Source organism: Rhinolophus ferrumequinum, chromosome 4 (assembly GCF_004115265.2).
Source record: "Rhinolophus ferrumequinum isolate MPI-CBG mRhiFer1 chromosome 4, mRhiFer1_v1.p, whole genome shotgun sequence".
Classification (NCBI taxonomy): Eukaryota; Metazoa; Chordata; class Mammalia; order Chiroptera; family Rhinolophidae; genus Rhinolophus; species Rhinolophus ferrumequinum.
This window is the reverse complement of record NC_046287.1, coordinates 71,725,843-71,752,573: the sequence shown is the minus strand read 5'-3', so window position 1 is coordinate 71,752,573 and position 26,731 is coordinate 71,725,843. Positions and strand designations below refer to the sequence as shown.

At 35.9% G+C, this 26,731-nt stretch overlaps 1 protein-coding gene across 4 annotated transcripts in view; it reads left to right on the top strand.

The window, feature by feature from the left end:
• The window catches only part of MSR1 (macrophage scavenger receptor 1), a 72,867-nt gene that overhangs the window by 29,924 nt on the left and 16,212 nt on the right, over nucleotides 1–26,731 (top strand). The window contains exons 7-9 of one of the 4 annotated variants that reach the window (XM_033105132.1): nucleotides 8,830–8,919; nucleotides 12,715–12,768; nucleotides 24,113–26,575. In XM_033105132.1, the coding sequence (XP_032961023.1) occupies nucleotides 8,830–8,919; nucleotides 12,715–12,768; nucleotides 24,113–24,132 (164 nt within the window). In that variant the 3' untranslated portion in view covers nucleotides 24,133–26,575. Of the gene's footprint in view, nucleotides 1–8,829; nucleotides 8,920–12,714; nucleotides 12,769–15,031; nucleotides 15,091–24,107; nucleotides 26,576–26,731 lie in introns of those variants that run through there. The other 3 variants (XM_033105133.1, XM_033105131.1, XM_033105130.1) reach the window with 3 other exon arrangements.

Here is a 26,731-nt window from a genome sequence, read left to right as displayed (position 1 = left end):
TCCCTTTTATTGTCCGTAACTGGAATATATCTGCATAAACCTATGAAACCTGACGGTAAATATTGACTAGAACACAGTTGACTCTTACTTTTGCTGTCAACTCTTCTCTGTTTTTTACTTAGAGCAAAATTGTTTCAAATTATTTTCCTCTGGGTTTTAATCTTGAAAGCAATATTTTGAAAGAAGATTAATAGAAGATAGAAAAGGAGAAAGCATGAACTTTCTTTGCTCTCTAGAAAATAAAGAAGACGATAACAATAACATGATTGTCATAACATGACTGTCGTGTTATTTTTGGCTAGAAATCAAATACCCCACCCACTTTTTGAAAGAGGGGAGTATATTGCATGGTCTAATTAGAACTGGAATGGTTTCTGCTGACAAAACAATGTCTAAATACCATGAACTTCTTATTTTTCTGTGTTTTGATTATATAAAATATTCTTCTTTCTGATCAATAATGTATTGATCAGCCCAGGTTACATCAGCAAAACAATTTTTAAAAATGAAAAGCATGAATTTTGTACCTGCCTGACCTTTACATCATTGTGCTTAAAAAGCCAATGTAAAAAGTTTACATTAATTTTTTAAAATTATTTTAAAGAAAAAAATACTGGGGGTGCCAAAAATATGTATACAAGTGGACACCTTGGTCAATGTTGCTCAAGCAGTAGTTCGCCATAATCAGAAGTGTCTGGACACTGATGGTAACCACTTTGAGCACCTCTTGTAATTGCAGAAGTCAAACGTGACTTGATTCATCTTTTGTTATCAGTATATGTTGAGTATTACAATTTTAATAGTTTTTTTTTCCTTTCTTAAAATGTGTATACTTTTTTTTTGGCACCTCCTGTATGTATCTATCAAGTGGGTAGTTTAGTATGTATACCTTTGAAAATACTTCCAGGTAAGATCCCTTATTCATAAAAGTCGTTATGGTTCACTAGCATTCAGCAGAACTTGGTAATACTGCTTCAATGTCCTAAGCAGGTGAGGTAACCAGTATTATATCAGCTGCCAGAGCTGCTATTGTTGAAGGTCTGTCAGTTCCTGTGTTACAAACTGCAGTTGTCAAAGCTTTATAATTGAGACATAGCAATTCAGACTGGGCTAAAACTTGCCCTACAAAGCCTCATCTTGGGAGCATCTTTTGCAGCTGTTTCTGAACTGTGGATGTATGAAATAAAAAGAGGTATTGAAAAGTTTTAGCTTTTGTTAATACCCTAAACAGATGCCATTGCAAAGCTGCTTTGAGTCCTGTAGTGAGGGGTTAGTCTGTTGCTGTTGGTACCGCTCATTTACACAAATAGGCATTATCTAGGCCCTCATGAAAAAATTTCATTTGTTGGGGTGATAAATTGACTCTTTGGATTATTAGGTCACTATTTGGTTTGATGTACAGCAGTAAAAGTATTCAAGTTATGTACGTGGCATCTCTCCTAATGGATTCTTCCCTACTCAATTACTGCATTCTGTTTTGTTCTCTGCCAGGTTGCCTAATTGCCCCATATTAGGTACTAAAATCAGGAAGTTAAGAGTACATGATGGGCTGAGATGATAATTCTACTTTCTGATTTGAGCAAGTACATTAAAACCTCATCTATTCATCCAATTGAACCCATTCAACTAAGCTTGACAACATCAAAGTCATCTGGACTCACAACCATGATGTGAAAATTTGAGAAACTTAAGTGTGTATGCTAGTGGTCTTAAATAATCAACACTATTACAATTCTTATCCATGTACTGGGTGGATGTTATGTTAAAATATGCTTTATCTCAAAGTAACATAATAGAAATTGATTTCAGAGTGTCATTTCCTTGGAAGTATGCCCCCAAGAACGACCTATTACCTTTTATTTGAAAGAATGTTTATTGAACACCTTCCATGTGCCTGGTGCTCCACAAGGCCCTCTGGATCCTGTGCACAGAAACACAGAGTTTCTGCTTTCACAGAACTTACAATATGATGAGTAATTATATAAGGGTGATGAATGTCATGATCAAAGATTCTTGATCTCATCTGCGATCCTTTGGGGCCCACATTTAGGGTCATTCTGTCATGACAGCAGTGCTTTGAAGAAAGCACAACTCCTTAGCTTCTAAAGAAACCTTTTTGTAGGCCATTTAATGGGCTGTTTCTGCCCAGGGGGAATCACAGCGTAGCCTGGTCTGTAGGCACAGAAGGGATACCATCATAAGATACCGGGAGAGGGAATGAAAGTCTCCTCTGCTTGCAACTTTTTGTCATCAACCAGTGCAGTTTACTTTCCTTACATAGCCTGACTTTTCCACCACAGGAATTATGCTTCTGGGGGGAAAATATAAAATCCATCTGAACTGTGGATATTGGAGGACAGGAGCCATATTTTATTAGTCTTTATATTCATGTATGTCTTTACCCCATCCCACCCCTCTCTCCAGTCTGACCTAGAAAAGCCTCTCCCCGTGTTTCATGAAGGACAGTGCTGGCTAAAATACACATTTGAGTAAGGAATGTTGTGCTAATGGGTTCAAAAATGTCACCGCTAACTATGTACGTATCATTAAATAAAAGTAAATTTCGCAGCCTTCATAAAAGTCTGGTGAAAGTAATGATTGTATTACTATGAAGAAGGAGGAGGAAAAGAGCTAACAAAAAGCATTTATCATATAGTAGTCACTATTCCTAAGTGTTTTAAATTTATTAGCTCTTTTAATCATCACATCAAACGTAGGATATAGGGAGAAATGTTATACCATTTTACAGATGCACAGGGAGGTTAAATGACTTACCTAAGATCAGTCAGCAGCTGGTAAGTGGTAGAGCCGGTATGTGAACCCAGCAGGACATGTTTGCAGAGCCCATGCTCTTATCCAGTCTCCTAGTTCAAGAAAGAAGCCTGAATGGAGAGCTCAGGATATGTGAATAATTATCAGACCAGCCTTACATAAACGATTGGATCTCTCTGGTCTTCTGTGCCTGCTTCTATGAAATGACAGATTTGGATTGGATGAGGTGTAAGGCTCCTTGAAACTTTAACATCCCATAGCTGAGATTATGTATAAAATGTATTTGTGTGGCCTGTGGATTAGAAGCTGGTGCCAGAGCCTTTCCCTTTGCCACAGGTTATTGAAGAAAATTACCTCATTGCCACCTGAAAGTCTCAGAGAATCTGATCTCTTGGAATAAAATTCAATACTGGTGCTTATATTTAGGGGTCATGTTTTCAAACATAATTAAACAAGCAACTCACATAACTCTACAGGCTGTTTAGAGTCTGCTTAAATATCTCCCGGAATAGAGGTCTAACAATTGAGTCATTTCTATCAAAGTATCATATGTACTTCATTTACCGATTCATTTTTCACCTATTGAATATGTCACATAATCCTTGGTTGAACAGCTGTATTCCAAGTGTCATTATAATATACTCAATGAGCAATCATTGGAGAGGCTCTTTCTGATACCCAGGGCATTCTCTATTACATTTCTTCGTTTTGCTAAAAATTTTAATCTCCAAAATTATCTTCTTTATTTATGTGTTAACTTTCTTACCATCTGTCTCCACACTGGAAGATCTATTTGGATAACAATCTATGTAACTCCAGGAATGTGCAGGGACTGGAACAACATGTGTGCTCTCTATACTTTTGTTGAATGAATGGAGAAAATGGTAAAAATGGGAGTCACCAGTGAGTGGCACTCTATAAAAAGTGGAGAATGCTTTAAGATAAATAAATAAGAGAGTTTAGAGTAAATATTTTTATTTGTAAATTTGAATAACTGCAAGTGCAAAGGTCTGACTCCCTTGCTTGGATAATGAAGAAAGGTATAAATATTAACCTATCAGGCTGTTTTGAGAACTGATGCTAGGTCTTTTGTAGGCTGGGAAGTCCAGCCAATGTATAATACAAAGTGTGTGTGTGTATGTGTGTGTGTGTGTGTGTGTGTGTCTGTGTGTGCGTAATATATGCATATATGTGTATATGTAAAATATATCAATATATACACAAAGTAGTATATATTGAGTAATTAAATGAAGATACCCTGACTTTGCTAATATTTTAAAACATAATTTATTATTTTATTGTTTTGGATATCTGCTTAATTTCTGTTGGAATCAAAGTTTTACACTAAGTTGAAAAATATTTCTTAACCATTTAGAATTATATACTTAAACTGGATATTTCTTAGAGAACATTTAGCCCAAATTTCGGTGTCTATATGAATGAACCTCAAGAAAATATTTTCTAAATGAATTAAACATGTATAAGCCCTGTCTCCTGGAACTTGTAAACCAATGGCAATATATTAAAGATTGACATTGACAAAAGATGTATAGCCAATTTTTCATAATGTGTTTCAGAAGGAGTTAACTGAAAATTAGATTAGTAGGATTCCTGTGAATTGATAATGACACCTAAAAAAATATTTTTACAATAATTTATCTCAAACTGCCAGACTCCAGAATGAAATATTTTATTCCACAGAAAAATAACATTTCTTTTTATATGTAGTTTTCATTGTTACCACAGTGATTTAGAGTAAAAAAAAAAAAATAGCTGTTTTCATTTAAGTATGTAAAACCCTGGTTTTGTATATTTATATAATATATACCCATAAATGAATCCTTGTATACTTTACACACACATGCATGCACACACAGACACACACACACACACACATGCACACACCACATGTATACATATGGTTACATTATTGTTTGGGATTACAGAGGACTATTTAAAACAAGTCCATTAGAGATAAGAGTAATATATTCCAGAACTAAGATCACAATTTTTCTTAAGATTTTTATTAAAATATAACTAACATACAGTATTATATTAGTTTCAGGTGTACATTATAGTTGTTCCACATTTACATACCTAAAGAAGTGATCACCATAAATCCAGTGACTATCAGACACCATACTATGCTATCACAATATTACACAATATTATTGACTATGTTTCCTATGCTGTACATTACATCCCCATGGTTTATTGGTTTTATACCTGGAAATTTGAACCTCTTACTTCCCTTTACCTTCCCCCCCTTTTTAATTTTTTAATTACAGTTGACATTCAGTATTATTTTATATTAATTTCAGGAGTACATCATAGTGATTAGACGTTTATGTAATTTATATAATTTAAGAAGTGATCCCTCTGACTAGTATCTACCTTGCACTATACATAGTTATTAATATATTATTGACTGTATTCCCTATGCTTTACTTTCCATCACCAGGATTATTTTGTAACTACCAATTTGTACTTCTTGATGATTTCACCTTTTTCACCCACTCCCAACCCCCTCCCATCTAGCAACCTCAAAATATTCTCTGTGTCTATGAGTTTGTTTCCATTTTGTTTGTTTATTTTGTTCCTTAGATTCCACTTATAAGTGGAATCATATGACATTTGATTTTCTCTGCCTGACTTACTACACTCAGCACACTACTCTCTATTTCTTTCTATGTTGTGGCAGATGGCAAGATTTCATTCTTTTTTTTTTACATTTCGTTGAATATGTGCCACTTCATCTTCATCCATTCATCCATTCAGGGACAGGATGCCTTTGTATCTTGTCTATTCTAAATAATGCTGCAATCAACATATACATGCATATGTCACTTTGATGTAGCTTTTTGGGTTTCTTCAGATAAATACCTGGAAGTGGGATTACTAGGTCCTGCTTTGTCTTTTGTTATAGCCTTTATTTTAAAGTCTATTTTATCTGGTATAAGTATTGCTACTCCAGATTTTTTTCTTCTTTTTCTTCCCCCCCATTTTCATGAAATTTCTTTTTTCATCCCTTTACTTTCAGTCTCTGTGGGTTTTCAGATATGAAGTGAGTCTCTTGTAGGCAACATCTATTTAGGTCTTCTTTTATCCATTCAGTCACCCTGTGTCTTTTGATTGAAGCATATCATCCATGTACATTTAAAATAATAGTTGATAGATATGTAGTTATTGCAGTTTTGTTATTCATATATATTTTTTCTTCTCTCTCTCTCTCTCTCTCTCTCCTCTCTCTCTCTCCTCTCTCTCTCTCTCTCTCTCTCTTTTTTTCATCTTAAAGAAGAAGTCCCTCTAACATTCCTTGTAATATTGGTTTGGTGGTGATGAACCCCTTATCTTTTTCTTGTCTGGGAGTTTTATCTGTCCTTAGATTTTAAATGATATCTTTGCTGGGTAGAGTAATCTTGGTTATAAGTCCTTGATTTTTACCATTTTGAACACTTCCTGCTAATTCCTTCTGCTCTGCAAATTTTCAGTTGAGAAACCAACTGAAAGTCTTATGGGAGCTCCCTTGTAGGTAACTAACTGCATTTCTCTTGCTGCTTTTAAGATTCTCTCTTTGCCTTTAACTTTTGGCATTTTAGTTATGATGTGTCTTGGTGTGGGCCTCTCTAGGTTCATCTTCTTTGGGACGCTCTGTGCTTTGTGGGTTTGAATATCCATTTTCTTCACAAGGTTAGGGAAGTTTCCATCATTATTTCTTCAAATAATTTTTCATTTCCTTGCTCTCTCTTCTCCTTCTGGTACTTCTATGATGCAAATGTTGTTATGCTTGATTTTATCCCAGAGACCCCTTAAACTGTCTTCATTGTGGGGGGAGGGGGTTCTTTTTTCTTTTTGCTGTTCTGATTGGGTGTTTTCTTATACCTTATCTTCTAAATCACTGATTTGATCCTCTGCTTCATCTAATCTACTGTTGATTCCCTCTAATTCTTCATTTCTGACTGGTTCTTTTTTTCTGTTTTTCTATCTCAATTTTTATGTTTCCTATCTCTTTGTTGAAATTCTCCATGAGATCATTGAATATTCTTATAACCACTGTTTTGAACTCTGCATCTAGTAGCTTGCTTGTCTCCATTTTGTTTAGTTCTTTTGCTGGAGATTTGTTCTATTATTTGAGACATGTTTCTTTGTATCCCCATTTGGCTGCCACCCTATGTTTGTTTCTATGTATTAGGTAGGGCTGATATGTCTCCCAGTCTTAGTAGAGTGGCCTTATATAGTAGGTATCCTGTGGGGCCCAGTGGCAGTCTCCATAGTCACCAGAGCCAGATGCTCCAGGTGTGTCCCTTGTGTGGATTGTGTGTGCCCTTGTGTTGTAGTTGAGCTTTGATGCTATTTGTACTTCAGTGGGAGGGACTGACCCTTAGGCTGATTGGTTGTGAGCACTGGTTGTGACTACAGTGGAGGAGATACTGTGCAAGGGTTGACCCTACTGAGCCAGATTTGCTTTAGCAGGGCTCTGGTGCCTGCCCAGTCTGCCCTTTGGGTGTGTCGTCCTTGGAGGCAGCCAAGTGATGCTCCAGCTCAATCCAATGCTGGCCACTGGGTGTGCCAGCTCCAGGACCTCCTGGGAGAGGATCAACTGCAGGTCAAGTTCAGCCACAGCCTGTGTCCTGCTGGGGCCACCTGGAATGAGCCACAAAGCAATCCACAACTGGCCACTGTCCGTGTTGTGCTTTGAGGTGCCTCAAGAGACTAAGCCACAAACCAAAGCCAGCTGCCGCTAGTGCCTGACTTAGGACTGCTTAGCCAGAGGTACAAGACATGCCGAAGCCAGATACTGCTTGTTTGGATTTTGTGAACCTTTGAGAGATTTTTGGAAAGTCTGCAGCCTGAGGCAAGGCAGGCAGTTTGTATGGAAAAGCCACTGGATGTGTCTTGGGTGTGCCTGAAAGCTGGGTGAGATGGGGTCTCAGGAAATCACCATGGCAAGGAGAACATTGTTAGCCAGGTTGATGGAGACTCAGATATGGCGCCATCTGCATCTCCATGCCAGGATGGGTGAGGGCTCAACAAAGAAACAATGGCTTCTGCCAGCTCCTCCCTCTGGGAGAAATCTGCCCCTCCAGCTCTCACCTTGAGCCAGACAACTCATGTCCCTGGCACCTTTCGAATTGCTGCCCTAGCACTGAAGCTCAGAGTTAGTGAATTCATCAGTGAGTAAGTCCGTGTGAAGGCCCTTTAGGAGGAGTGCCTGGGATGACAGCCACTCTAGTCTTAGTCAGCCACATCTCCACTGGTTTTCACAACCAGAAGTTGTGAGCACTTTTCTCCTCGGTACTGAATCCCTAGGGTGGGGAGCCTGGTATGGGGCTGTGACGCCTTGCTTCTCCAAGGGTTGGGGGACCTCTGCAGCTGAGATATCCCTTCTGATTTTCAGTGACCACACATGGGTGTGAGACCAGCCTATTCCACATCTCTGCCCCTCCTACCAGTCTCTAGGTGGCTTCTTCTGTATGTCTTTAGTTGCAGAGCTTCAGTTCAGCTAGACTTCAGGTGATCTTCAATAATGTTTGTTCTGTAGTTTAGGTGTAAGTTTGATGTGGTCATGAAAGGAGGTGAGCACAACATTTATCTACTCTGCCATCTTGACTGGAACTCTTCAGGATCCCAATTTTAAAAATAAATACTTTGATACTTCAAATTACTTGAGCTGTGCTTCTTCTGGGACAAATCTTAAGAATTCAATTTTCAGCTCATACTTTTCAAAGTTATCATTTCAGCTACAGCAAAATTCTACCATTTAAGGATTCCTGATTAGATGACATAAGTTAAACCACCAAGATATTTTTCTGATATTTTATTTGTAATAACGATATTATTTATTGAAAAACTACAATGTAGTAAATACACTAATGTTCTGCTTACTGTTTTATCTATCAATGGCATATATGAAATTTTAGGAAAGATGTTATTCCCCCATTTGGAGATTCACCTATTTCATATTCATTAATTAAACTAGAGTGTTTCATTATACTCTCAAGTCTATACGAAAAATGAATTATTACCAATGTGTTTTTTTTTTTATTAACCATGCAGGTCCTCCAGGTCCTAAAGGTGATCGGGGATCGATTGGCTTTCCTGGAAGTCGAGGATTATCAGGACCACCGGGGAGGTCTGGGAGGCCAGGTATGATGATAATGTATATTTTCCTTATAGAATATGTAAAATAAATTCCAGATCATAGATATTTTTTCAACTTCTTAGGTAACAAAAGCAATGCTCATCATAATATGAATAATAGCACTCACATGTAGTTTATTTTGTGGTCTGAAACATTTTGAAACTGATTATCATCCACCTGAGGAAAGTTTCTATGCCCCAAAGGAAAATAGTTTAAAAAACAACAGAGGATTTATAAACTTCACACCACCATAAATCACCATGAAGAATGGTATCTATCCTAGAACAATGAGAGTGGAAAGACTGGCAAAGAAAAACAAACAAGCAAAGTGTACATAAACCCACAAAACTCTGTTAAGTCACAATTAGCAAACTACGGAAATCCTATCCTATGCAAGATAAAACTGCCTGCTGTTATGTAGTAATAATTAATCAATGTTATTCAAGCCCTTTAATATTTGCTTATATGATGACATTATTTCTACGTCTTATGCCAATAGCCTAAGCTTAAATTGTGAACTTTTCATAGAACTTTTAGAATTAGGCAGGTATGTTTTCCTAATGTCCAACTAAATTATAACCCAGAGAATAGGGTCTTTACCTATTGAGGGTTTTGTGTGTTTGTTTGTTTGTTTGTTTTTAAATAGAAGGTGTTTTTTTAGAATAGTTTTCGGTTTATAGGAAAAATGCACAGAAAATACAAAGTTCCCATATACTACCTATCCACATACAATTACCCCTAGTATTAAGTCTTGCATTAATGTGGTGTATTTGTTACAGTTGATGAACCAATATTGATACATTATTATTAACTAAAGTCCACAGTTTACATTAGGGTTCACTCTTGATATTGTACATTCTGTGGGTTTTGACAAATGCGCAAGAACATGTATCCACCATAGAGTATCATATAGATTAGTTTCACTGCCCTAAACATCCTCTGTGGTCTGTCTACCTACTCATCTCCACCCCTCTTCTCTCCTCAACCCCTGGTAACCATTAATCTTTTTGCTATCTCCATCGTTTGCCTTTTTCAGAATGTCATATAATTGGAGTAATACTACATGCAATCTTTTCATACTGGCTTATTTCACTTGGCAATTTAAGTGAATTCATTTAAGGTCCTGCATTTCTTTTTATGGCCCAATAGCTCATTACTTTTTAATGTTCAGTATATTCTACTGCATGCTTGTACTACCACATATTTATCCATTCACCAATTGGAGGACATATTGGTCACTTCCAAGTTTTGGCAATCATGAATAAAGCTGTTTTAAGCATTCATATGCACTTTTTTGTGTGGTCTTGAGTTTACCTTAGAAGTGTGATTGCTGGATTGCATAGTAAACCTGTGTTTAATTTTGTAAGAAACTGCCAAACTGTCTTCCAAAGTGGCTGTACCATTTTGCATTCCCACCAAAAATGAACGAGAATTCTTATTGCTCCACCTCCTCACCAGCATTTGGTATTGTCAGTGTTTTGGATTTAGTAAAAGTTCTAATAGGTGTGTTGAGGTGTTTTTAATAGTATCAATATTTATGGACTGTGTCAATGACAATTAGGCTTGGAGAAAAATGAGCTAGCCACAAATAAGCAACCTACACTCAGTCTCCACCAGAGACCTGATTATCTGAACTGAATGGTGTATTTATGTACAATCTTTAAAACCATCCAGTTTAATCAAGTATTTTTTGCAACATGACAAGAAGTGTTTGTTAGTTTGTCTGAAATTATCTGCATCACTCAGGAATTGCCTATATGGGCAGTTTGTGTTCAGTAGATAAATATATTTAAAAATCTTGAACTTGACAAAATTGTAAATCTACTTATAGATTCCAAGATAATTCAAAACAATTTTGTGAAGTGAGAAACATATTTTATCTGTATTCTAAGTTTAAAATGGTCTATTAGTCTACTCTCTATCTCAAATAGCTAGTCATTTATTATCCCTGGCAAAACCACGGTGAGATTTTGTTTGGGACTCTTTCTGTTGCAGTCTCTTTGTAACTTCCTGTTTACATTAAATCATAAGGATTAATTTTATAAACGAATATCACTATGAACTATAAGTAAAATAGAGTTACTCATTTGTATTTCTATAAAGTTAAAGGGGCAGAAATTTCAAGAATATTAAGATGGCCTCATTTTTTCTTGCAACAGTCTATTTCATACAAATTTTTTCTTTAAGTGGTCAGAGAAGAAGTTAGGAATAATCACTAGAAGAGACATGTAACTATAGCACAACTTATCTGATTTAATGAGAAATAACTTACCTCATTTACTGAGTGCCTATGATGTCTTATACACTATACTTGGAGGTGGGGATACAAGAGAAGCTAGTTCCCCACACATGAGGAATTGTCTTCTAGAAATTTTCTGACAATGACCTACCCCTCTCGTAAAGTTTGGTTAAAAAAAGATGATTCTGTAAAACTTACGTGAAGTATCGAAGGTTGTTCATTTGGGGGGATTAAAACATTTGTCAAAATGGTCTGACCTTGAATTTCATGGTGGTGCATAGTTATTCTGTGTATAATGTTTTCTGTGCCCTCTTGGGAAATAAAGGGATAGCATAGTACACATTCTACTTTGCAGAGATAGTATAGTGCATGTTTGAATCCTATATCTGTATTCTACTTTTCCACTCAGCCTCTCTGTGCCTCAGTTTTCTTACTTACAAAACAGAGCTAATAAGAAGACCCACATTTTAGAATTTCTGTAAAAATCAAATGAATCGATACCTTGAAGTGCTTCAAACAGTTTCTGTCACAAAGCAAGCTGTATATGCATGCTGGTCATTAGCAATAGCTTATACAAGTTTTAAGTATTTTTCTACTCTCGCACTCTTAGAGTTCAACAAATGCCCACTAGTCAAAGTACTTGAGAGAATATTCATTCATTCATTCATTCATTCATTCATTCATTCATTCACCCAGTCAGCACAATTTTATGAGGGCTCACTGTGTTTTGGAGATATATATAGCACAGCCACAGACCTCAAGGATCAGGCAACAGAAAAAAATTCAGAAGCAATTAGCTATAATGCAATGTGGTGAGTAATAAACATTTAGAATGCAGGACAAAATGTTATGGGAGTAAAGAATAAAGAAAGATTAATTTAGTACAGCAAGACGTGTTACAGAGGAAATCGTGTTAGTGCTGGCTTGAAATAGAATTTCTTTAGGGTTCTCCAACTTTAGCAGGCATCAGAATCACCTGTAGCATCTCTTGAAACAGCTTACTGGTCTCTATTCCGAGTTTCTGATTCAAGAGGTCGGTGATTGCACTCCCAAAAATTCATTCAGAGCCCAGGTCTTCGGATACACCACTTTAAGGAAATGAAAAACAAGATAGATTAATTGTAATGGGAATAAAAAAAAAAAAGTTTAGACTGAGGTGGAAGACACCAGGCTTCCTGGGGAAGAGAGGAAGGCACACAGTCAAAGGAAGAGAAATAAAAAGAATGAATAAACCCGAACCATGTTGCTTACGACTCAGTGAAAGAAAAATGGGACATTTAATGCCCTTATATACAATTTGCGATAATGTGTATAAAGGACCTACACAGAACAGTCCCACCTTTAGAATATGCCTTTTAAAATGATATAATAATATTTAACAATAGTTATAATCATCAACATTATTATTATATTTGAATTTCTGTGGGTTGCTATAAGTTGATATTCTGGATTACCTTTTGATGCTCTGTTTCCACCTAAAGCAAGCATTATGAATTGTCCTAATTTTTAAAAATTGTGTTTTTTTTGTTGTTGTTGTTGTTTTGCCTCCCCCCCTCCCAAGGAAATCCTGGACAAAAAGGCCAGAAGGGGGAAAGAGGGAGTGGAAGCATGAAAAGTAAGTTCATAGTTTCTTGTTTTTTTATGTACACCTTTGTAGTAAACAAGCTTTGATACAGTTGTCTGGGCTTGAGGCAAATGTTGCGAAAGAACTGCAGCGTTGATCCATAAAGATTCTGTGGAAGTCAGCCATAGTTTTCTCGAATAAAGTGAGTTAATCAGAGTAAAAAAAAATAGATTAAATTATACAAATCCTGAATCTCATTACTCGTTTGTATTTTGTTTTGTGAGAAGCACTATTTTCTAAAATTTCCACATAGAAAATTGTTCAATTTTCAAGCCAGTTTCTGTCTGCTGAAGGAAATTGAGTTTATGAATAGAAACAATTATAACCTCCTTACTTACTAACTGAGCTAACTGAAAAGTTATATTTCAGTATTCTGGCCCATCTAAGAACCCTGATTCTTAGACTAATTCTCAGCTGGTTAGGGTGTTTGTGTTTTGTTTTGTTTTACTGAAAACTTAAAAAGTAGTATTCTATATCTGAGACCTTCAAAACTGCAACAAAATAGATTTCACAAATGGGATCTCTGTTGATGGAATGCTGACCTCATATTTCAATGTACAGAATCTGTAAATTGGACGTTGAAACTAAATGTTAGATGAGATGTCTTTAATAGGCCGTGCCATAAGGCAATTGTTATATCTAGGCTGAATCTATAGATATCATGAAATTATTATGAAAACAGAATGAGGAAGCCATACTTCACTTCTCAGAATTCAAAAATCCCTCCCCTGTATTCCCAATAGGAGCTGAGTGTGTGTGTGTGTGTGTGTGTGTGTGTGTGTGTGTGTGTGTAGCTGATACATACACACAGTGCTCATCTTTACCCGTTAGAAGTCTGTTTTAGACAGATTATGGCAAATCCTTCAAAGTACTAGAAATCTTGCTGTTTTCAGTTGTAATTGTTTAACAACAGTACCAATTTATCTGCCTTAGCAAAAAATTATTTTCTAATACTGTGTATGAATGCCACTTGTAAATGCCAGCCATTAAGGTATGATATAACCACAGGATGCTTTCCACAAGTGTTGCATTGCTGATCTGTGTTTGCCCCTAAACTGAACAACATTGAGTACTGTGTGTCTCCTCAAAGTGTTTAGTTATTCAATGATTATTAATGTTGTTATTATTACGTTAAAATAATAGAAACATTAGTATATCTTTTCTCCTTTGTGTCCATGGCTTCTTTAATGTGGTCACTTTGGTTTTCTGTATACTTCCCCCACCCCACCCCCCCGCCCCACTTCTTCTCCATGCTCCTTTACACTCCATTGATTTTCAGTTGAGCTCCTTATATTAACTCTCTCTTCTGTATCTTCATGTTTTTTTTCGGTCTTTATCTTTACCTTTATCTTTATCTTTGGTTCTTCTTTATCTCCTTTTCTCCTTTCCTGAGACTTTCTCTGAGCTACTTAACTTTGATTCTGGTTAATCTTGGAAAATAAGGGACTTCTTTATTTTGTAGTCTGTAAATTCAACATCCACACTGTCTTTTGTTGCTTGAGATTATCGAATGCTTTGAACATTTTTTTTTTCACATATGTTGAGAAATCTTTGTAGTTACAGATATTTTCGTGGCTGTTTGTAGTTTATGGGCATTATTTCTTTGAGAAAGCATTAAGAAAGATATTTCTGTGTATAAGTGTATATAGCCTCCAAACTCCCTCTGTGAACCCCAGGGAGAGTATATAACTCTATAATGTTTCAAAAAGAGAGAAAAAATCATATACACAAACATCTATACAGAATGGTCTGGTTTTTCCTTATTTAAGTTACATGCCAGCCATCTGCCCATGTCAGTAACTATGGCTCTATCTTTTTTTCTCTCAGTGGCTACACACTATTCCATTATATAGCTATACTACAATTACCATAATATATCATTCAATCCACTAGTCATGAACACTTTATGATTTTTGTTTGCTTTGCTTTGGCTTTAATAAACAGTGTTACATTCAGCATTGTCATATATGATCTTGTAGAAATATTTTTTAATAGAGAATTTTCTAGAAGTAGAATCAATAGTTCAAAAATGACATGCATTTTACAATTTGATGAATTATTGCAAATGGCTCCAAAAAGATTGTACCAGTCTGCTCTGTATGAAACTGTCTGATTCCCCACATCTTCAATTAATTTTGATACATGAAAATGTATATTGAATTATTTAAATATACATTATGTTATACACATTTTTCAGACATGATTTAAATATAATAAAAATAATAATTGATTTCCTCTTTTATATATGTGTCAGGACAAGTGCCACTCCCTGAGCATATTAAGGCGGAGTCCTTTTAAGATCAGGTGGGTTGGGCGGGACACCCTCTGCCACCATCTCATTAAAAGGCCTTTCACCTCTGCACAAGTCATCAACACAAGTGACTCCAAGATCCCTTTGTGGCTCCTCCAAATGACCTTGTTTCCTGTGTGGTGTCCAGCTTCCACATGGCTTCCTCTCCTGGTCCTGGGTGCTATTTGGGCCTCTGCCCTCACACTCATACTGCTCCCCACTTTAGTCCTCCACCATCACTACCAACCCCTAGCATCCTTCACTGGGATGCCTCCCATCGTACTGACTGGCTTTCTGCTCCAACCAGTCCTCAGAGCCAGGCCAGGGGCCTTTTGCTACCCATTCATCTACTGTCTTGCTGAACGAAATTAACCCACTGGGTTCTAGGAGAAATCTCATGGGTACTAACTATATGTGGGTTCTTTACATTCAAAAACACAATTCTCAACCAGCAATAGAGACAACATAAAAGAAACTCCATTCATTCATTCACTCATGCATTCATTCATTTAGCATATGTTCATCCTATACCTCCTGGAATTGGACTTAACAGCTAATAAGATAGCAATTGTGTCTGGCGTTAGAGAGATAATTGTCCCTAAAAGACATAGTCATGTAAATAGGCCATTGTACAATACACCAGATCCATATTGGAGGAAGAACAGGGTTCTATTGGTGTTTAGAAGAAACTAAGAGTTTTAAATTCCTTAGAATATTAAAAAGGCAAATTGATTTTGACTTGTTCTGTTTACCTTTTTGTGTTCTTAGTCTCAAAATTACATCATTTTTTAAAAGTTTTATAGTGAAGTAAAGTGGAGCTTGGACAGTTCATTCAACACATTTGAACCAAAAAAACCCCAAAAAAAACCCCACCTGTTTTCTTAAATTACCTGGCTATTTCAAGCAAGAATTTTAGATAATGAAAAATATAAGGCTGATAATTTTTTTTATTCTGAAAAAGCTCGTTGTATTTTGTGCTTGAAATATCCAGTATGGATCCTGGAGAAAAATTAATATTTTAGTAGAACTGGAGATATTTTTTGTAGGTGAACAAAGGGCTAAAAATGAGAAACGAGAAAGGGTAAGAAAAGGCAGACCAAAAAAAAAAAAAGGAAATAGGAAGAACGTGGTATTCTTATTTTTTAATGTCTCTGTTAAGAGATCACATTTTCACAACTCTCCTTCCCTTCAAGGTTTACACACATAGTACCAGTATTCACAGCATGAAGTTTCTAGTAGAATTCTAAGTGGTATGTCTCTATGTATCTCACCACTTCCATTCCCTTCCTTGTGGAATGGACATCTTAACACCTACCTCACAGGATTGTTGTGAGGATTCACATAAGACACTGTGTGTGTGAAGATACTCTATGAAATCATAAAGTGCTCTGAACACGTAAGGTCTGGTTCGCATTGCTCTCTCTGAACTGGTACTGCTGTTCCTCATTGGTATAATGCAGACATTTTAAATCTGTAATCAGAAGGAGTAAAAGCACAATGAAAATTCAAGAAGCCAAATAAATGCCATGGACAAAATGAGAGATGCTAGAGAATAAGATTTTATATTAGGTAGAACAACGTAAGTGTGACCACATCGCAAATCAACGAGTCTGAGCCAAGCAGAAGAGCATAAGTTATAAATAAAAGGAGCAACTAAACGGAGTGCATGCCAGAGGCCAGAAGCTGTCAACAGAGGTCAGAAAAAAAATGTCAGGGGAATAAAGCAAGAGTCCACGCTCTGAAAGACAAAGCATGAGCCCATGACACTACTGATGAGAAAGCTCTAAGAAGGGTTGAAATAAATTAGAGCTGTCAGTGGTATTCTAGGTCCCATGCCTACATGACACCAAAGTCTCCAAAAAAAAAAAAAAAAAAGGTGGGGGAGGAATCAGTCAGTTGTCAGATAGTCCCAACTAATAATATAGTAAACTAGCAATATTGATTAGTCAGTATATGCAAACATTAACTGGAGATTAGTTGGATCTCTTTGTCCATGGTTTAATTGCGTGTGATTTCCTACCCCACTCTGCACTGGGGATTAGCTACCGTGGGCACCCTCTTCACTTGCCCGCAGGAGTTGGCCTATGTTGGCCACGGAATGGCCCTGTTCTCAGGCATCCTGGGAGACCATTTCAGGGGATTCAGATTACACATTATCTGACACCCCAGACTACAAATTGATAATGAAGTATGTAAAACGCTAATCCAAACTTTCCAAATTAGGGGAGAAGGACTTCTCTTTTTAGACAAAAATATCTGCTGAATGCCCAATTCAAATGCACACGTTATACAAAATTTAATCATGTGTAATGTAAGGAAGGCATGTCTGAACTAAGCTCTAACGCTAGTCACAATGGTTTGTCTGCTGTGTTCTTACCTTTATTTGGAAGGGTAAGTGATTCAGTCAAGCAAAAGCATTCCTACTATGCAATTAAACACTGTGTGAGGCTCTGCCCTAAAAATGCCAATTACTACTGTGTGGTTTGTTAGTATTTTTACTGTGCTTTGCTCATGTCCATCAGACTATACCTAGGATGTGAATTTAGAGAATCTTATTTCAAAACTCATACGCTGACGTGAACAATCAATTTGTCTTTCATTTGATTTCTACTGAAGATTCAGCTCAATAATAAATGAACTCTGGTCTTTCCCAAAGCATTTGGTTGGCCAAAGTAAAGCCTTCTCCTCTAATCACTACATAATTATAATAATGAATATTTAGAGAACATTTACTGTTCACCAGGGGCTTTTGATGCATCATCTCATTTAATCCTCACAAGAGCCTTTGAGGTGTGATTATCACTCCCATTTTCTAGATTAGAAACTGAAGATTACTGCTAATAAGTGGAAGAGCAGAAAGTCAAAGCCAAGTGTATCAATATCCAACGTTCCTGTTTGTAACTGTGACTCCATTCAACACTCCCACACTGGTTTTATATATTTTTATATATAAATACCACAAATATGTAGTATGGAGGGCATGGAGAGAGAGAAGGAAGAGAGAAAGATTTGTCATGAACAATTTGGTTTTCTAGAATGGGTCTAATAATTTGAAGACCCTAAGGAGATAAACATTCTTACAGTATGACTTCCATTAGTTCACATTCCCCCCAAAAGCATTCTCTTTATTTGTTTATGTTTCCAAGTTCACATACTTCTCCAGATACTGCTTCCAGTCTCTCTCCCAAGTATATTACTCAGAAACATAGTCTCCCTGGAGTACACACAAAGCTTCCATTATCAATAATGAGAATTATTTATGTGCAGGCAAGAAGCCACCTGAACTATTCTACCTTTATTTCAGTAACTGTCTCTATTTAACATTTTTCAATATAAATTGACTGCATTGATGTCCCTCTTCTTTTATCGTGTCTCTCTTTTCACTCCTCATGGTACTTTTTTCGGTAGCACCAGTTATGATTTAGCAGAGCGGAGTGCACTTGAGCAGTAATGGCTCCAGATAACTTAGATAAAGTGCTTGACAGTTACGTAATGTTTAAAGCTTTATATGAGTCCACAAATTGTTGCTAAAAACACATAGTGTTCCATTAACACAATAGATGTGTTCTTTAACAGCATGCATAACTAATATATGTCTTATAAATTGAAATAGAGATTTAAATCAGTAATGGATCCAGAGATTAGCACTTGTCCTGTGTAGTACTTATCCCAGGTGAATCTCACCAAAACCACTTAGAAAGAAAAAAAAAAAATTAAGCAATCAATCAGTACAGCTCCAGCTAGGTCTTCTGCCACCAGCAAAATTTGAAATTCATCCAGTTACATGGTGGAATGCAGCTGGAGTGCAGAGGCCCAGCACTCCACTTCCTGTTCCTCCACAGCCTCAGAGGACCGAAGGGCTCTCCTGCCCTTCTTCAGAGAAAGGGGTCCTGCTTCCTACTCTGCAGTATATTAAATAAGATTTGTTCATTTTGTTCCAATTAAAGCACAATCCGAGTATAGATTCACACCTATTACTTGCCCCGCTCAACCTGGCTTCTCTGGAAATGACTGCCCTACAATGTGAATCTAAAGACCAATTCCCCTAGAAAGGCACAGTTACTTGTGTACACATCAAGCCACCGAGAAATATCTCTCACTGTGGCTTAATCTACAGACTCTTGGCCCTTTCCTGAGGTGCTACCGTTATTCCCACTTTGTGCTTCCCCTGAATTCTTACTCACATCTGGCTTGATCCACTGCAGAGTAAAATACCTAATCCCAGCAACCTTTCAGATGCTTATTACAAGGAACTACGTAAAGGAATCTGAATGTGAATTCTATAGCAAAATGAAAAATACCCTTCTTCCAAATGGTATTTTGTGTAATTCTGAATTTTCATTTCCTAGAAATTCTGAAAGGTAAATTCTCTTAACTAAATAAAAATATCCAGTTTCTGTGCACAGTACTTTTACAAAAACTCCACATGGCTTACAGCATAATTCATTTATTCTCTATAAAATGACAATCTGTTCTATTCCAAAACATTTTCCACCCCAAACTCTTTTCTGGATATTCTCATTCAGTCCTGTTACTTTACCTAGTATATCAACCTGAACCTAGAAACACTGTTACTATGCCAAAAGAACATGTAAGATATTGACCAGAGAGAGGAGTCAAATGAATAATTTTTATTAGTGTATTGAGACAGCTAGTGGTTCCTTAATAAGTACTTTTTAAAGAAGAATCTTCTAAGCCTTTAAACTAGGTATTTCAGTGACAAAGTGATTATTTTTGTTAAAGAGAGGTTTTCAATGTGTTCAAGTCACAGCATAGCAGGTATGGTTGCTTATTCATTTATAATTTAAAGAAGAAGCTTTTAATTTCAAGTTTAAACCCACTGAGGTGGTCTACATCTCATTTCATTTGAAAATAATCAAAAACACAAAACAAAGTGAAAAAAGAAAAGGAGAAGTATATTAGTCTGCTATAGTTATCAAAACAGAAGAACACAGACTGGGTAGATTAAACAACAGAAATTTATTTTCTCACAATTCCAGAGGCTGGAATTTCAAGATCGAGGTGGTGTTAGGACGACAGTCCTATGGGATCAGGACCCTACCCTGTGACCTCATTTAACCTTAATTATCTCCATAGAGGCTCTATATCTAAATATAGTCACATGAGGGTTTAGGACTTCAAAACATGAATTTAGAGAGTGCAATAACAGGAAGATATCGAGAATTGATCTCAGTGTCTGTGGGCAGTCTTATGTCTGCATATTTGTAATACAAAGCAAGAACTGAAAACAGTTCTAGCAGAGCCTAAATTGTATCATAAATACATTTGAGACACTGATGTTTCTATAGTTATGAGAACAAATTCGGTTTTATTAGTTTCTTGCCAATATTGTGTTTTCACATTTCAGTGATGTTCTTTTACATTTTATGGTGTTTCATGAAATAATAAAAATTGCCAGGATAATGCAGTTTAAGTAGACAGTAACCAGTAATGATGAGAGTGATGACAGAAGAACCTGGGAAATCACTTTGAATGTTTTTTTTTTGTCAAATAGTCAAATTTATGTATTTGTAAGAATTTTTAAAAATAAAAAGTAACAGTAATTAGCTTGATCAAGAAACAGAATCTATTGATTCACATAATTAAGAATTCCAAGAGATAGAGTTTGCTTCAGGCATGGCAGGATCCAGGAGCTCAAATTAAGTCATTTGGATTCAGTCTCTGTCTCTGTCTGTCTTTATATATGTTCTATTCACTTTCAAGTAGGCTCCTGCATTGCTTCATTATATCCATAACTAGCCATGTCTGAGAAAGAATGCCATCTTCTTTCCTTCAAAAAAAACTTCTTGTCTCTGCTTGGATCCTGATTGTTCCCTTGACTAACAACTGTAGTGTGTAAAGAGTGGGGCACACTCATTGCCCTACCAGATGAGATAAATAACCCATAACCAAGTGATGAGTTAGACAGGCTTCCCCTTCTGAATCTCAGAGGTCAGGCTAAATGGCCCTAAAAAAAGGGTGCTGAAAACTTTTAACCTCGTTGTGCTGTCTAGTCATATTTAGTAACACTCTTTCTAATTGCTATTAGACAGCAATGTATTAGGTCGATTCTTCCATGATGTGAAAGTTAGACCTAAGTACCCACACGATGTTTGTATTGTTTAGCAGCTGTTCTAAGGCTGTGGAGAGCATCTAATGACCTTTAAGGCTTTTTTCATATATGGATGGCTAGAATTAGCATATAGAAATTCTGATTTCAAAGGTTTGGTTGTGGTCAGATATATGTGATTTCCAAATATCTCGTTGGGATTCTAAAGTACAAAGTAGTTGAGACCACTCTGCTTTAATATGATACTTTTGTGCTGCCATCACCCATCCCCAAAATCCAGAAATCTGAATTAAAAAAAAAAAATTAATAATAACAATAATGCCTGCAATATATAAAGTGACCCCTTGGTGCCAGGTACGCTGCAAAGCACTTTGTATGTCTCCTTCACCTAAGTTTCACAAGGAAACTATCACAACTGTTTTTCCCATGAGGATTTAGACAGTGGAGAATCACACAGCTCCTAGTATATATGTGGTGGGTCTCAGTTTGAATCTGGGTGTATCCCATTTCAAATTCTGTCACTTAAGTGCACCTTAACCTGACTTTCCCTCTCAAACCTCTTCAAAGTACTTTTATGAACTAAAGTAATTCTCACAAAAATCCTTTGACGGAATTACAAAAAAATGTCATAACAAATTAAGAAATTGAAGTGAAAACAGGCAAAATAGCACTTAAAAGTCACACAGGAAGTTGGTAGCACAGCCAGGAGTGGGGCCCTAGTCTCCTGATTTCTGGTCTAGGGAAGCATCGTGTTTTCTGATACAGGTCCTGCTCCTTCTCTGGTGAATAAGTGCTGGGACCCTCCCTTTGGAAATAAAGCATTTAGTTAGTACCTCAACCTCACTAGGAACCCACATGTTGAGATATACCATATTTTACAGGTTCCTCCCCCACCATTTTTTGTTTTTTGTTTTTTAGTTATTACTCAAATAAAATAGGCCATCCATGTTTTCTTTCTCATTTCTAACTCTATTTACGTTGATTACATGAAAATAGTGAAGACTTAAGTTAAGTCAGTAAATGGACGCAATGTTTCCTGGAGCAGGAAAACAACTTCTTTGCTGGATTTTTGAGGCATCAAGTGATCTGTCCTCAAATACCTATGGGCACAGCTGTTAGACACAAATTATGTCTTCCCCTGGCGAACGCAGAGGTAATGAAGACCAGACACGCTATTGTTTTCTACCAGTTCCAATAAGTCAGTATGATAACAGCTTGCAGAGTTCTGAGCAGCTATGAGCATAAACAAAATATAGCACACAGTGCCAAGGAGAATGTATATTGTCTTTCAATTTATTTCCCAATCCAATTCAAGGTGCAAACACTCAGTTATTTGGGAAAATTATTTTCTCTTCATAAAACGTCAGAAAATCTGTACTGAGTTGTCAGCTCTGCCAATAACTGGATAAATTAAATTTTAGTGGGCCAAATTTGGGACATTTTTTTCTAGAACATCCACAGCTCAAATCCCGTATAGTCTATGATTTCACAGATTTCTAGAATAACTTTCAGAATAAAGTATAATTAATAATTCTATCACGACCATTTATATAGTACTTTATAGTTTAAAATACATTTTTTTCACATATTGTCATATTTGAAACCTCAATCTGAGGAAGTAGGTATTATGTTTATTTTATAAATGCTTAAGTGAAGGCTGAAAGAGGTTAGATCACTTTTAAATACCTCAACAGCTTATAAAGAGGGACATGAGAACTTTCATGAGGTCAGGCTCAGGCCTACATGTTCAGAAATAAGAAAAAATGATAATGTAATTTTTGCTATTTTATGATGTGTTTTCTAAATTAGCTTTGCTTAATATCTTAATGGGTGACTTAATTATTTATCTTATTAATATCTTAATGGATATTAAAACTAGGGTTTTAAGTGAAGAGCAAAATTTTAAATACCCTACAAATATGTGAATAAAATTTCCCTTTATAGATTTTTAAATGTTCTCCTAAGTAACTCTAGAAACTAAGACTCACTTAGAAATGAAATATTAAATAATAAGATTGCTCTACAATTATCACAGATATCCCAATATATGAATACTTTCCCTTGAAGAAGACAATATGCTTTTTAAAATGCAAGCATTTTAATTTTATTGGCAATTTGAAAATCCAGTGGTAGAAGCGGCACTATTATACTAATAGCTCATAACACTCCGAAGAGAACTTAAACAACCATATTATGTTTGTCTTGTCTCGCTCAACTTTTCAGTTTTTTTTGTTTTTCTCACATAAATTTATTCTTGACCATCAAATCCCTGTGGAGATCTGTACAACTAGAGGGGTGTTCTTTAAAACATCAAGTTTTCTTTCATCTTGAATATTAACCTCTTTTTAAAGCAAAAGTTTCAAGTCCTGTCTGATGGTTCAGTTCAAAAACTGATTCTATTCAAAATACTGGAAATATAGCCTTCTACTATTTTTAGCTTTCATACATTGAAGTAATTTACTCTTACTCAATAATTAAGTGAGATTTTTTCAGTAACTTCTGAGTTTAGTACAATTAATCTGAAGCAACAAATTCTCAATCTTCATTTCTTCAGCAGTTGAACTACGGGTGTTCAGTATAATCATGGTTGACTTTGCTAACTGATTTCTAATATAACCAAAATATCTACCATCCAACTGTTCTGCAGTCCTCAAATATTGGGGGTCAGTTTGTTCTTTAATATTGAAATAAAATTGTTTGAGCACCAATCTCTTGTTCGAAGGTAATTCCAGTGATTGCTGTCTAAAATAGTTTAATGAAAATATAGAAAAGTCTTATTTCTTTGTGTCTCCTCATCCCTGCCATCTCTGTGATAGTGGGTTTAATAGTATTTCTAAAAATCCATGTCCACCTAAAACCTCAGAATGTGACCTTATTTGGAAGTAGGGTCTTTACAAGTGTAATTAAGCTAAGGTGCGGTCATACTGTGCTCAGGGGGACTCTATATCTAATGACTGACATTTTTATAAGAGTAGGACATACAGACACACAGTGAAGACTATGTGAAGACAGAGGCAGAAATTGGAGTGATACAACTGGAAGCCGAGAAGCCACTAGAAGCTAGGAAAACTCAAGAAAAGATTTCTTCTGAGCCTTCAAAGGGAGCATCGCCCTGCCAACATTTTGATTTCCAACTTCTGGCCTCCAGAACTGTGAGAGAATAAATTTCTGTTGTTTGAAGACATACAGCTGTGATCATTTGTTACAATAGTCTTAGGAAACCAATATTCCTAGGCATCGAGGGTGCTACTTTCTCTCCACACATCACTCCAACAATGGGCACCCATCTCTCCCTTCATTTGAGGAAGTACCCTAGCTACACACCTGGGGATCTAAGAGAATTTTACTGACAATTTAAGCCTAAGAGGAAAATATAAGCACAAGCATTTACAACGTAAAGTTAAACCTTAGACTTCATTGTCTTCAAATTCCCCAGCTACGGTAGCTTAGACACCAAATTTTCTTCACTGGCCAGTTTCCTCAGTCTCTCCCCTGCCATCAAAATACTTTTGCATATTCCCTCTCCACTGAAAGGGAGGGGTCCCTTTATTTTCTCTTCTTATTTTATCTCGTGATTTCCATAATACTTCTCTCTCTTGACTTCCAAAGTAACAGATTGAAACTATTTTACATTATTTTTTCACAGAAATTTAAACTACCAGGGATGCCAAAAAATGTATACATAATTTAAGAGATGTTATCTTTGTATTACTTTTCAAAGTTGAATTACGGTAGCAATGTGTAGTATGACGTTCACTCAAAAGATGGCGTTAATCAAATGAATGCTAGCGTCACCATGCGACAGGCAGGACAGTCAAAGAAAATGGCAGAAGCACGGTTGTCGTTTGAGAAGCACAAGACCACCGAGACATGAGTGCTTACCTCAATGAGAATTTGCCAGGACAATGGATAAGACAAAGAGGTACGGATGAGTTTCCCCATGTTCTCCTGACTTAACACCCCTTGACTTCTACCTATGGGGGATCTTAAAAGAAAACTGGCTACACTGGCGGGAAGAAGTGAAACGGCATGCACAGTGATACAAGTGGACACTTTGGTCAACGTTGCTCAAGCAGTAGTTCGCCGTAATCAGAAGTGTCTGGATGCTGATGGTAACCACTTTGAGCACCTCTTGTAATTGCAGAAGTCAAATGTGACTTGTATTCATCTTTTGTTATCGGTATGCATAGAGTATTACAATTTTAATAGTTTTTTTCCTTTCTTAAAATGTGTATACATTTGTTTGGCACCTTCTGTATTTCTCCAAACATCTGATGTCTGTGTCACAGCTTTCATAGCTAAATACCTCATTAAGATAATTATCTTAAATAACAAAATCAATTCCCTTTAAAAAAGAATTTAACATATTGAAGGACTTCCAGGTCAACCTGCAACTAGATTTTTTAAAAAATTTTCTTTGTTACATTTGGAACTCAAATATAATAATTACCATTGTAATATATTTAATCCTAAATACTAATTCTAATAAATGATACCAAAAAATGACCATATGGTAAACAATATGATAATTGAAGTGAAATTATACTCCTTAAAAGTAATTTTTAACCTCAGTTCCTCTCTGAAGCAACAGTAATAGACACAGGCTAAAAAGCCCTCAGAGTTCATATACTTGCCGACTTATCTTCTCAAATTAGAATGTTGCCTGTCTAAAGAGTTTAGCAAATTCATAATATCCTTTTCCTAACTTTTAAGGAAAGATGTATATGTAGCACTTTTATAATTTACTTAGGACTCATGCATGGCTCCATCAACATGTCTGTGAATGTGTTGACTTCTTTAGATAAAATATATTTCAAATATGAAGGAAAGAAGGAAAAACATTTATAACATATAGCTAATAAATAGTCATGTACAAACCACCTGGATTTTAGAGATGTTGAAATTTTACCATATTAACTATAGGTATTTGTTTTTTAATATATATAATTTTAACTAATACAGTTGAAGCTCTATGTATGCCTGCCTCACTTGCTTTTCCAGGGTAAATCATTATCTTGGAATTTATATGCTTCTCCATTCATGTTTTTATACATTTACTACATATATATGTATGCATAAACAATAGATTATATTTTTTGTGTTATTTTGCATAAATGGAGCTATCTCTCATTCTGTGCTTGTCCTTTCTCCTCAATTTTATGAATTTCAGCCTTGAGTCATTGACACATTACAACAGTAAAGGCATTAGTGAATATCCAGAGACTACTTATTTTATTAAATTAATCTTAGTTATTAAAATAATATAATTATATAAAATTAGAAAAATATTACATATTCAATTTCTGTCTTATATACAGAATTACTGTTAGTATGCTTGGATACTTCCTTCAAGTCTTTTTATATGTCAATTTATTTTACATAATTGAAATACAATTTTTAATCTTAATAAAGTCACTTGATAGCATGTTATCATTCTTTTCCCCCATTTCTATATGATCCTTGTCATAGTTATACTTCATGCTTCTAAAATTATCATCTAATGTATACACTATAATTTAACTCTCTTTATTCTGAAATATTTAATATCTTTCTGTTTTGCTTCCTCTTTTAAAACTATGTCTGCAATAAACAAA